This window comes from Ursus arctos, unplaced genomic scaffold, assembly GCF_023065955.2.
Source record: "Ursus arctos isolate Adak ecotype North America unplaced genomic scaffold, UrsArc2.0 scaffold_31, whole genome shotgun sequence".
NCBI lineage: Eukaryota > Metazoa > Chordata > Mammalia > Carnivora > Ursidae > Ursus > Ursus arctos.
In genome coordinates, this window is record NW_026622997.1 from 2690317 (window position 1) to 2702194 (window position 11878).

General features: G+C 52.7%; 1 protein-coding gene across 1 annotated transcript; it reads right to left on the reverse strand.

Moving 5' to 3' along the window:
• Positions 1-2675: 2675 nt before the first annotated feature.
• Positions 2676-10323, reverse strand: LOC113264301 (butyrophilin subfamily 2 member A2-like). The gene is made up of 7 exons (XM_026511233.3): positions 10239-10323; positions 9175-9522; positions 7173-7454; positions 5409-5609; positions 5082-5102; positions 4954-4980; positions 2676-3613 (listed from the first exon to the last, which is right to left on the reverse strand). Exons 1-7 carry the CDS (start codon positions 10321-10323, stop codon positions 3021-3023), a joined length of 1557 nt encoding a protein of 518 aa, XP_026367018.1. The 3' UTR covers positions 2676-3020.
• Positions 10324-11878: the final 1555 nt, after the last annotated feature.

Sequence of the window (11878 nt, forward strand, 5' to 3'; positions counted from 1 at the left end):
GATCTAGTGCTCAAAAAAAAAACAAACAAACAAAAAAAAAAAAAAAAAAAAAACGATTGCTCCGCCTTTTCTTCTAAGGTGACACGCCGGAGCCCTGGGCTCTGTGGTTGGGGCGGGGGTGGGGTCCAAACACAGACCCTATTCTATCTTGGGACCACTTTTGATGGCAAAGTTAGGAAGGGTCTCCTGGGGAAGTGATGGTTTTGGGGAGACTTGAGGGCTAGGAAAGAATCAGCGCGTTTGGGGGGGCCACCTGCCCAAGGCCCCCGCGTGACTCACCTCCTCCTAACCCCACTCATCCCCCTTCTCCTCATTTCCCAACTTACTTTAGTTTGGAGGAATTTAAATGCCTATCCCAAGTGTTTGATTTTATTCTTAATTTTGCAAGCGATTTCCCACAGTATACCCCCCAGCCCACCCCAACCCCTACCCCCACCAACACTTACTCGCCTCTCGCTCAGAAAGAATCAAAACCTTCCTGAGAAGGTCAGGGTTGAGTTCTGCGCAAGTGAAAGCGTTTATAAGATATAGAAACCTGCTCAAAGCTTTATGGTACAGAATGCAGAAACCCAGTAAGGCTATAACTTGTGTAGAGCATAGCCAGTTATTAGTGACATAGGGAAGCTGAAGGGACTGCATTTTAGGAAGCCCCAGGTACCCAGGTACCTCACCTTGCATCTGAGTAAGCCAAAGCAGCTCTGTTCCCAGGCCAAGGGGGACGCAAGAAAGTGTGTCATTCTGAGTTTCCTCCTAGGCCCCCGTACACCTGATAACATCTGAGAAGAACCGACCTGAGCATGTTTCAGGACATTAGCTTCCAACAAACCTTGGTTTTCACTGGTGTCAACACCCCCGCCTTTGGTGATTTGTGGAATAACACCTGAGCTTTTGGATGGGACCCTACCTACCCTGGATTCCTTTAGGAACACGCACCCTGGACCCCTTTCCAATATAAACCCCTAACCGAAGTGAAGAGGGCACTCGTTCTCTGAGTCTCCCAGACACTCCGTCTGCTATATTCTATCACTTACACTATTGAGTAAACACGGCTCTCGCTTTTTCCTGGCTCGCATTTGATTTCTATCCTGCTCCAAGCCCAGGACCCTCTTGGCAGGTCTTTGGACCCGCTGGCCTTCAGAACTGGCCTGCCTAGCCATGCATGAGCAGCCCTGGTTCTCCGACTGGACTTGCACACCTGTGCTTTTGGTTAAACCTATTCAAATAATATTGTAACAAGAGAACCAAAGATAAAAACCACACATACGTGTTAATAACCCAGTCTTCCATCTTACCAAGCCAGCTGTTTCAGTGCCCCACACTTTCCAGAACGTGTCCATGCATCACTGCCATAGTTAATTTTTTTAATTAACATATACTGTATTATTTGTTTCAGGGGTACAAGCCTGTGTTTCATCGGCCTTACACAACACCTAGTGCTCACCACAACACATACCCTCCCCAACGCTGGAAGTTTTTAAATACTTGTTCAGCCCACTTTTTCCAATTGGATTACTACCATTTAAGCCATCACTTTAGATACCTGAGTCTGTTCCAGGATCCTCTCTCCTGGTTCTCAACGTATGATTTGCAGATTTCGGGGGTGGGGGGGGTCCCTGATACACTTTTCAAGGAGTCTGCAAGGTTAATACTATTCACATAATAATAATGATGACATTATTTGTTTTTGCTCTCATTCTCTCACTAGTGTACAGTGAAGTTTCTGGAGATGACATGGCCTGCGATACCCCAACACTGAGTATAGACGCACACGTCAGGGTCCAGCCCATCTTCTAGTAAAAGCCAGAAATTAGATTTGCAGAAACCTTAAAGAATGCCACATTTCTCAATAAAATTTATTTTGCCTTGGAAACAAGTTATTTTTTATAAAACATGTTTTTATATTAACTTATAATGGGTTTATTATTGCTATTTTAATATACATTATAAATACATTTTTAAAATGTCTCAGTTTCCATCTTCGATGCCATAAATAGTGACAGATATAACTCAAATGAGCAAAAGCTCTTTGGGGTCCTCAATAATTTTTATTTAATTTATTTATTTTTAAAGATTTTATTTAGTGAGAGAGAGAGACACAGAGAGAGGAGCAGGAGGAGGGGCAGAGGCAGAGGGAGAGAGAGAATCCGTGCTGAGCGTGGAGCCCGATGCAAGGCTCGATCTCACAACCCTGAGATCTCGACCTGAGCCAAAACCAAGAGTCAGATGCTCAACCCACTGCGTCACCCAGGCGTCCCCTCAAAAATTTTTAATATCTAAAGGCAGCCTGAGGTCAAGAAGTTGGAAAGTGCTGCTTTCCCCATGGGACCTGGTCCTGGGGGTCCACTTGGGTCAGTACACACCTGCTCAGCTGGGACCTTAAACCTCAGGCCACACTCAGTAACTGGGCGCTGACTTCCAGTTTATCGAGGGGACAGCGGACCCAGGCCGAGATGTGTCTTCATCCTTCTTCAGCTCAGTTCTAGGCCGGGAGAGCTTTGCTGTGCAGTCTGGAAAGCTCAGGGGAGGGTGGAAATGGCCCACGAGCTCCTGAGCTCCTGAGCCCCTGGGCTGTGATGGGGAGGCCCACAGCACCTGCACCCTTGGTCCCTCCCACCTCCCTGACCTCCAGCTGTGCTTGCCTCCCCTCACAGCCTGCTGTGTCCAGGTGCCCTCACCCTGAGTCCACAGCGTCTGATGTCCACCCGAGCATCAGGCTGAATGTGTCACTCCGATGTTAAAGCCTGTCACTTTCTCACACTTTCTTCTTGTTGGGAGCCATGTGGCAGCCCCTCTCTGAGACCAGACCCTGCCCCATGGTTCCCAGCAGATGAGTTACTAAAGCAACAGCCTGTTGAGGGACGGATGGGGCTGGGCCTGAAGAGGGTGTCAGAGGGGCCTCTGGAGGCTGTTCTTTCATGTGGCCAGAGGGAAGGAGAGCCCGTTTCCTTCCAGGGTGCTGTGCTGTGGAAGCAGAGATGGCCGAGGCTTCTCTACTTGGCTCTGAGGCCAGGGCTCTGTGCCTAGTGGCTGTGACGGGTCCCTGTCCTGTGAAGGATCAGGCCGCCCTCAGGCACCGGGACCCCCCGGGCCCCTGTGAAGGCTGGGCAGATGACAAGAGGGCTGTCATCAGACCCCAGCCTGAAGAAGGGTCTCAGGGGCCCACAAAAGGGTGAACGGGGACATGTGTAGATGTGTGATCTGTCCCTCATGTTATAGAAGGAGATATCTCCAGCTTCATAGTCCAGAAAGACGCCCACCCGGCGAAGACGCTCTTTCAGAGGGAGAATCTTCTCGGGGGAGGACAGGACCCGGTACTGGTTTCCAAACATCTCCAAGGTCCAGAAGCCATTCTGGGGGACCAGTAGGGCCTCCCCTTTCCTCTCAACGCTGTCTCTGCAAACCCCTACAGCCCACACCATCACGTTTTCAACCTCCACCTCCCAGTAATGCCTCCCTGAGGAGAAGCTCTCCAGGCCCAGGACACAGGGCCGGCAGTCGAATCTCTCCGGGTTGTCGGGGACACTCTGCCTGGAGGGGCCTCGTCTCACACTTCTCTGGTCCTCTGTCAGGAAGAGCTCAGGATGAGCAGTGTCTGGGTCCAGGACCACATCAGCTGCAGAAGAAGTCTCCGGTTTAGGTCTGGGGTCTCAGGAGATGGTGCGATTCCTGGACCTCAGGGAGGCCCCAGAAAGGTGGTGGGAGATCCTGTGTGGCGGCCTTTTCCACGAAGGCCCCTTGATCCCAGTTCCCAGGCAGCTAGCTCACAGAACCCCTGAGGCTGCACTTCTGCCTCTTACTGGACAGGAGACTGGGGATCATCAGGGCTCTAAAAATGTGGGAAGTTTAGCAAAGGAACCGAAATTCATGGCTCCCACTTTCTCTCAACTTTCTCCAATCTGCCCCCTTTTCTACTGAAGACATATGGTCTCTGGGACTCTCTTTAGTTAAGAATGTTCCAATTGGACTTAAATGAGCCAACAGGCCCATCCCGCAGCCTCTTGCAGTGAGGCAACTAATGCCAGCTTCCCCTGCAGATTCCTGGGTAGTAAAAGCTCCTTTCATTTGTTCTCTGGATTCCACCAGTTTCACCAGGTGACAACTGGTTTAAATGACTCCCAAGGGCACCCCCTTCCCAGGGGAAACCGGGAGGGTCACGTCTCCACAACCTGTTTCTGCGTTAACAACATGGCTCTGACCTCTCTGGATGCAGGAAAGGCTTCCGACCCCTGACATTCTGCAGTCTCCCACCCACAGTGACTACTCGGCTGATCTACATTCCGCTTGTATGAACGTGATTTTCTCCTGTCCCCACGTTGCTGGGATGTCTGACTCTGACCCTTTTGAAATTCACCTAAAGAGGAAAGGTTCAAGTATCACAGTGTCTGGTAAAGCCTGGATTCCTCGGTGCTTTTGAGCAGAAGGGGAGAAATCGTAAGAGGCGAAGTGCTCATTGGGATGAGGCATTTGGATCCTATGCTCTCCCCCTTGGCCAAGCCCCCTCCCCTCACAGGCCATTCCCAGAGCATCAGTGTCCCCGCGGAGCAGAAAGGCGTTTCCGGCCACCTAAGCGTCCACCCTTGAATTGGGTCTGGGGAAGCCTATTGCGTTTCCATCACGTGCTTCTCCAGTTATGCAGAGGCTGTACCAGCTTCCAAATTAATCCAGGATCCAAAGAGCAGCAACTCCTAAAATGTAACCTTTGGGGTGGTCCACTGTGTATGGTAAAGCTCTGGTAATGATAGATGAAATTATTCTAAACAAGAGGACCTCCCCAGGAGCCGTGGGGATTCCCTGATAGCAGAGCGGGGACCCAGCACTGGGGGGGGGGGGTGCGGCCAGCCAATGCCCCCCAGCCCCTCTGCCTCCCAGCACTCCCTGCCCGGCTCCTCTAATACGCCCTGCTGGCTGGCCAGGGGGAGAAGCCTGAGCTCGGGGGCGTGTCCAGGTGCTCACCGGCATGTAGGAGGGTTCTTCTCCATCCTGCAACGGGACAGACAGACAGACAGACGAGCTTCAGGAGCTGCTGGCTAACCGAGCAGAGCGCAAACCTGCATGGCTACTTCAGGAAATGGCACACTTACGCAATTCTTCTTGAGGTTGCTCTGAAAAAGAAACAGAAACCAGTTCATGTCCTCGATAGAAGAAACCAGAGGATTTGAGTTTGTGTTAAACGAGGGAGGGTGGGCCCTTCATGAACACCCCCCCCCACCCCCGCCTATGGAACTGTCAGGATTCCAGAAACAATCGAGCCCTCAGAATGGGAGCCAGCAAGTGGGAGGGTCAGGCCCCGGACAGCACCGGTCCAAGCCCCTTGCTGTGGCCTCTGTTCATTTCCTCCCCGTCCCCAGGCTTCTAGCTGCCACAGCTGTGGCCCTGTGGGACAGTGACCTGTCCTCCTACTCTTTTACCTTTTATTTGACGTTCTTTCTCTTTTTCCACACGGTCTGTCTCTAATTCCTTACATGCAATTTCTTTCTCTTCATTTTCAACCTCTTTCCCCCCGTGGAGTTTCCTGATGAGACAGATGCTCGCGGTGGAGAAGAGGAGCAGACAAGGCAGGATGACAGCGAGGCCCACCGTCCAGGGAAACTCGCTGGGAGCAGAGGATTCTGAAGGGAGCCCGAAGAGTCCCATTCAGTGAGAGAAAGGAGACCCTGGGTGAGAGAGCCCCTCAGGATGCCCTTGGCAAGGGCTCCCGGGTCCCTGCTCTGTTGGCTTCTCTCGGAAACCCCGGACAGAGACCCTGGCCCTGCACTGGCTCCCCCTACAGCAACTGCCAGGGCTGGGGGTCAGAAGCCAAAGAGCAGGGACCCCTGGAGTCAACATGGGAAGGACCAGGGTGAACAAAGCTAAGTGGCCACCACGGAATCACCACAGCCACCACCCGGCACAAGCCACCATCCCTTCTTGCCTGAAAGGTTGCAGTTCCCCATTCCCTTCTTCTGTCCACATCCCCTGCAGTCTGTCCCCAGCACAGCAGTCTCAGTGAGATTGCGTTGCTTCGCTGCTCAAAACCCTGCAGTGTTTCCTGTGTCACTCAGACTCGCGCAACACTCCCTGCCTGCCCACCAGCCACACCTGCCCCTCGGGGTTCCTTGAAGCTGCCACACATGCTCCTGCCTCAGGCCCTTTGCACGTGCTATTCCTAGTACTGGGTTGCTTGGTTCTCAAATATCTGCACGGCTCATTCCTCACTTCCCCAACTGCCATCTTTTCAAGTGAAGCCTTTCCTGACCATCCTATGTATAATTACAACTCCCCCATTCCCTGGCACTCCCCGTCCCCTCCCCCAGTTCAGTTTTTCTATAGTACTTCCTTCCATCTGATATAATCTGCCACTCTAGAATGTTAGTCCCATGACCATAGGGATGTTTATGTATTCTGTTCACTGATTTATCTTTGGTGTCTAGAACAGTGCCTTGAATATACGTGATACTTGTTAAGTATTTGTTGAATGAATTTGTGCATGTCTGTAGATAGAGAATCCCACCCCCTCCCTTGAGAAATGCCATGGGCAGGAAGGGAGAAATTCAGCAGGCAGCCCCTCTGTGTGTAGATAGCCACTTGCCCATACCACTCTCCACTTATGATTGCTCTAAATGTTTTAAAAAATGACTGCAGGGGTGGGGGGCGCCTGGCTCAGTCCCTTAAGCTCTGCCTTTGGCTCAGATGGTGATCCCGGGGTTCTGGGATCGAGCCCCATGTCGGGTTCCCTGCTCAGCGGGGAGCCTGCTTCTCCCTCTTCCCCTGCCATTCCTCCCACTTGTGCTCTCTGGCTTTATCTCTCCGTCAAATAAATAAATAAAATCTTTTTTAAAAAAATGGCTGCAGGGGCCCCTGGCTGGCTCAGTCAGAAGTGTGTGTGACTCTTCATCTTGGAGTGTTATGAGTTCAAGCCCCACGTTGGGTATAGAGATTACTTAAATAAATAGATAAACTTTAAAAAAATTGCTGCAGGATAAGGGCCATGACAGAGAAACAACTCTCAGAGAAGACTTTGATTTTCCTCTTGAGACAGAGGAGAGGCCTCGGCTCCGCCGCCGCCTTCGGCTCCTGGGGGCTCAGGGCCCTTCCACCCCACGCCTCTATCTCCCCATCCCTTGTCCAGGCTCCACTCTTTGTCTGAGGATCCTGCCTCGGCGTGATGAGCCTCCCAAGGGCCAGGAACTCACCTGGGATGAAAATCACCGTTTCCTTCTCCTGGCCAAGCAGGGTGCTGTTGACGGAGCAGGATACGTTCCTCACAGAGCGGTCCCTGATGATCATGGCCATGGCGACCGTGAAGAGGCCGCCCGCGTCCACCGCGTAAGCCTCCTCCAGGGCTGGCAGGATCGCACCGTAGGGGTCCCTCCACACCGCGTGGGGCTCCGGGAACCACCCTGCAGACGTGCACTCCAGCCGGATGCCTCCGTCCTCCTGGCCCTTCATTTCAATGAGGGGCTTAGAGCCCAGGCCTGCGGACAGAGACCAGCGAGCAGCTAAAAAGGCAGTGGCATGTTAGCCTGTGTCTTCGATCAGCTCTCCACGGGGAGAGCCAAGGGACGGAGGAAGGCAGCAAGGGGCCAGAGAAGCTGGTTGTGAGTATTCCACACATTCCCCCAGTAAGTACCCCTTCTGTGAAGGGCCTGAGGGAGGAAGGAAGAAGACCCTGGTGTTGGACAAGTGCAGAGACCAATATGCCAATAAATCGTGAGATCTCTGCGGACAGGACGACACCGCAGTTAGCTTTGTGCTCCTCCAGTGACCCCATCACAGTGCGAACATCCGTCTGTCTCCTACCAAGTGATTGTTGATTGATTCATTCAGTGAGAGGGTTTGGTTGTCTACTGCTGGGTGAGTGCATCTGCTCTGACCTGAAACACGCAGGTTGCGGATTTCCCTTTCCATCCTGGGAGGACTTCTCAGCAGCCTTGGTCTCCTGGAGCTCGGGAGCAATAAGATAAGGACAGAAGTCCGCCAGGCCAGCAGAACCTTGGGAAACTTTTTGACCTCAAGACATTGTCCCTTCTCTCCCAGCTTAGGGCTTCACGTGACCACAGGTCATCAGAAGTGGTTGGTTTTTAGGAGAATGGACAGAACTAGAATGCAGAACCAACCCTTACCCCAGTTCAAAGACATGTACCTTCCAGGGGCTCAGCCAGGGGATGTCCTTATATCCCTCCAAGACATCTACCAATTACAAAGATCTGGGTGCTCCTGGGATCCACAGGATAACAATATCACCTCCTCAATGTCAGCAGACCATCACAAAAAGTCCTGACTCCAAGCTCTTCCCAACTCATCTGTCTCTCTCTCTCTCTTTATTTTATTTTATTTATTTATTTGATAGAGAGAAAGGGAGAACACGAGCAGGGGGATAAGCAGAGGGAGAGGAAGAAACAGGCTCCCCACCAAGCAGGGAGGCCGACATGGGGCTCGATCCCAGGACCCTGGGATCATGACCTGAGCCGAAGGCAGACACTTAACCCACTGACCCCCCAGTCGTCCCCCCCCAACTCATTCTGTCTTTAAAAGAATATCTAATAAAACAGAATAGTGGTTCAAGGCCTGAAAGTGCACGGTCCTAGGAGACTTCTGCCCTTCAGCCAGGGGTCTAGCGATCATCCAAAGTTCTTAATTAAATTTTATTTGATTTAAAAAATTTCAGCAAAATGAAATTCCTGTTTATTGTTGGACAATATTGTTTCATGCAAACATTTATTTTTAAGATTTTATTTATTGGGGTGCTTGGGTGGTGCAGTCAGTGAAGCATCTGACTCTTGTTTTTGGCTCAGGTTGTGATCTCAGGGTCCTGAGATTGAACCCTGAGTGGGACTCAGCACAGAGTCTTCTCGTCCCTCTCCCTTTGCTCCTACCCCCGCTCTCTCAAATAAATAAATTAAAAAATCTTTACAAAAAAAAGATTTTTAAAACATTTATTCGAGAGAGACAGAGCAAGCATGGAGGGGAGGGGGGCAGAGGGAGAAGCAGACTCCCCACTGAGCAGGGAGCTGGGGCGGGACCCCAGGATCATGACCTGAGCCAAGGGCAGATGCTTAACCGACTGAGCCACCCAGGCTTCCTGTCACCTTCCCTGTTTAAAATCTGCTGGGCTGCAATGGGCCTGAGGTTAGGAGAGAAACTTCCCCTAAGGGTCACCCTGAAAAAGCAGCCAAGCAAAATGAAACGACGCACCTGCCACCATCAGGCGCAGGATGGCCTCGTGGTAGGATCTGCCTTCTTGGAAGTAACAGTGGTAGATGCCGTGGTCGTGGGCTGTAACGTTGTGGATGACGAGAGCCACGCTCCCCGTGCTGATGTGCTCGCTCACAAAGGTGGTTCTTCCCCGGTACTCCTCCATCTGCTCCTCCAGGCTCTCCCGTCCGCCCTTATACACGAGCACTGCTGGGGAGAACTGAGCGCGGAACCAGCGCACCTCCATGCGCTCGGCGTCCTTCTCGGGCGACAGGTGGCAGCGGAACATGGTGTCTTCTCCCACCATGCCCAGGACCGGGTCAGCTGGCCCCACGACAGTAAACTGGCCTGTTCAACAAAGGAGCAGAATCAGACTGCATTGCCATCAGAGACCTAAGACAGGAAAGGAAGTGGATATTCCGCGGGACAAGCGTAATCTTTCCCAGGCCACAGGGGCTTCCTGAGCTGAGGATTCGGGGGGCTGAGGTTGGTGCGGTATCCAGTGAGGCTGCTGATACTTATTAAGAAGCACGTACTGAGCGCCTCCTGCAGCCCCCGCGCTTACAGAGATTTCCCCTCCATCCCCCGATCCAGCGCAGGGCCGGAGTGTGCTAGCATACTCGAGCTGTCCCTTATGGTGGCCACCAGCCACCAGCTAGTCCCCACTGGAATGTGCTGTGAATGTAAAATACACACAACTTGGAAATGTTAGAATAAAAATGTTAACTATCTCACTGTTCATATTTTACATTAATTGAAAGTTTAAGTAACAATATTCTGGTTATTTGGGGTTAAGCAAATGCATTGTTAAAATTTATTTCACCTGTGTCTTTTTACTATTTTAAAGGTAGCTACTGGAAAACGTAAAATTGTATGTGCAGCCCGCCTTTGTGGCTCTCACTGGGTTTCTATCAGACAGCGCTGGTCTAAATTCAGGGAGCGCGTGCAGAATGCAAGCCGCCGGACCCCAACCGCAGTACTTCTTCACTCGTCCTCTCTACAGACCGAAGTGTTGATCGTTCCCCTCTGCAGGGCTGGCGGGAGCTCGAGGCAGGCGCCCCTACCTGAGAGCAGTGCGGAGCAGCTGAGGAGCGCGAAGAACAGAAGGGAGCGCGGCGCGGAGAAGCGCAGAGCAGCCGCAGACTCCATCCGCGCCAAGGACCGGGCTCCGGGGGAGTCAGCGGCCCGAGGCCTGGGGGCACAGACGAGGAGAAATCAGCCAAGGAGACTTGGCACCAGCTCTGAGCGAGGTCACACTTTCCTGTGACCCGCACTGGGATCCTCAGCGCCCCAGCTTCTGTGTGGGGCAGCGCCCTTTCTCTCCCGATAGACCGAGTCCTTAAGCATTCCACGGATAAGCCACAATGCGATGATCCGAGAGGCAGTTTTCCGCCCTTCCCGGCTCACTTCTCTGGGCCAGAGTTGAGTTTCTTCAGGTGTCACTTGATATTTTTCCATTCCCTTGCTCGCCCCCCCCCCCCCCATCCTCCCCTGGAATCCCGCAGAGCGCAGGGAGGTAAAGGCAGACGAGGAGAGCCGCCCCTCTCCCGGGGACCCCGCCTTCCTATGTCTCACTTCCCACCTACCGCCCCACCCCTGTCCCGGAGGGCTAGCGCGACCCTCCCTTTCCTACCTTCCCCAACTGACTTCGGCGCTTTATCTTCTCTGACGCTCAAATGAGGATTTTCCTGTTGCCGTTCTTCTCTCTAATCTCATAGTCACGATCGGAGAACGAAACGTCCTGAAAGCGGAGAAAGAAAAAAAAAAAAAAAAAAAAACCTTTTCTACGCCTTCCATTAGTCGCGGCATGCGCGGCGGCGGGACCTGGGACCGGGTCCACTGGGACCACAGAGTCCCTAGATGTCAATGCATGGTCTCGAGCCAGGATTGGCCGGCTGTGGGTCAACCAGCCAATGGTATCCCTGAGCCTACTTCCTCACCAGTCACTAGGCAGAATACACACAAAGTTTAGAAGCGCACAGCTGCGTGTTGCTTTTTGAGATTATCTGGACTTATAAAATGTCCTTTTTCTAATTTTCAGAAGCAGGCTTACCCCAGGAGCGGCCTCTTGTGTAGACGGGTGAGTGTGTAGTGGTCGGAGTTGGGGGTGGGTAGGTGACGAGGGAAACATAAGCAGCCTTCCTTCCAAAGCCAGAAGGATCTGTTCCAGTTGCCGGGCTTGTGGGGGCGCTAGTGGGGGCGCCGGAGAGAGAGGGAGGGAACCCAGGGCGGGGTGGGGGCCGGTAAAGAGGACGCAAGACAGCAGCCGAGGTAGTCTTTGCGGACGCCGTGTCATTCATGCAAAAACGACTGGGTGAGAGGTCCTAGGAGAGGGAGTGCGGGGTCCCAGTGGGGCTGGAAGATAGCGCCCCACACAGGCTTTCTAGTTGGGCTTCGTGGTCGGCCCGCAGACGGTCTGGTTGAGCCCAACACCCCCGACACCCATACAGTGCTCCCCTCCCAGACCCCAATCCGGCCACTGTACATTTTCTTGCAGAATAATCTTACAACGCACATTTCTTAATATTCCCCCAAGTGCCTACATGCTTCCTCGGGAGGCTTCCAAATCCCTTCTGATTCACTTCAAAACTGCACTGGTCTTGTATCCCAATGCTCGAAGTCCTGAGGCCGGTGCTCTCTCACCCGCGTGGCTCTCCATGTCGGCCTCTGGAGGCCCGGCCTCGCCTGCATGCCCCCCTCGTCC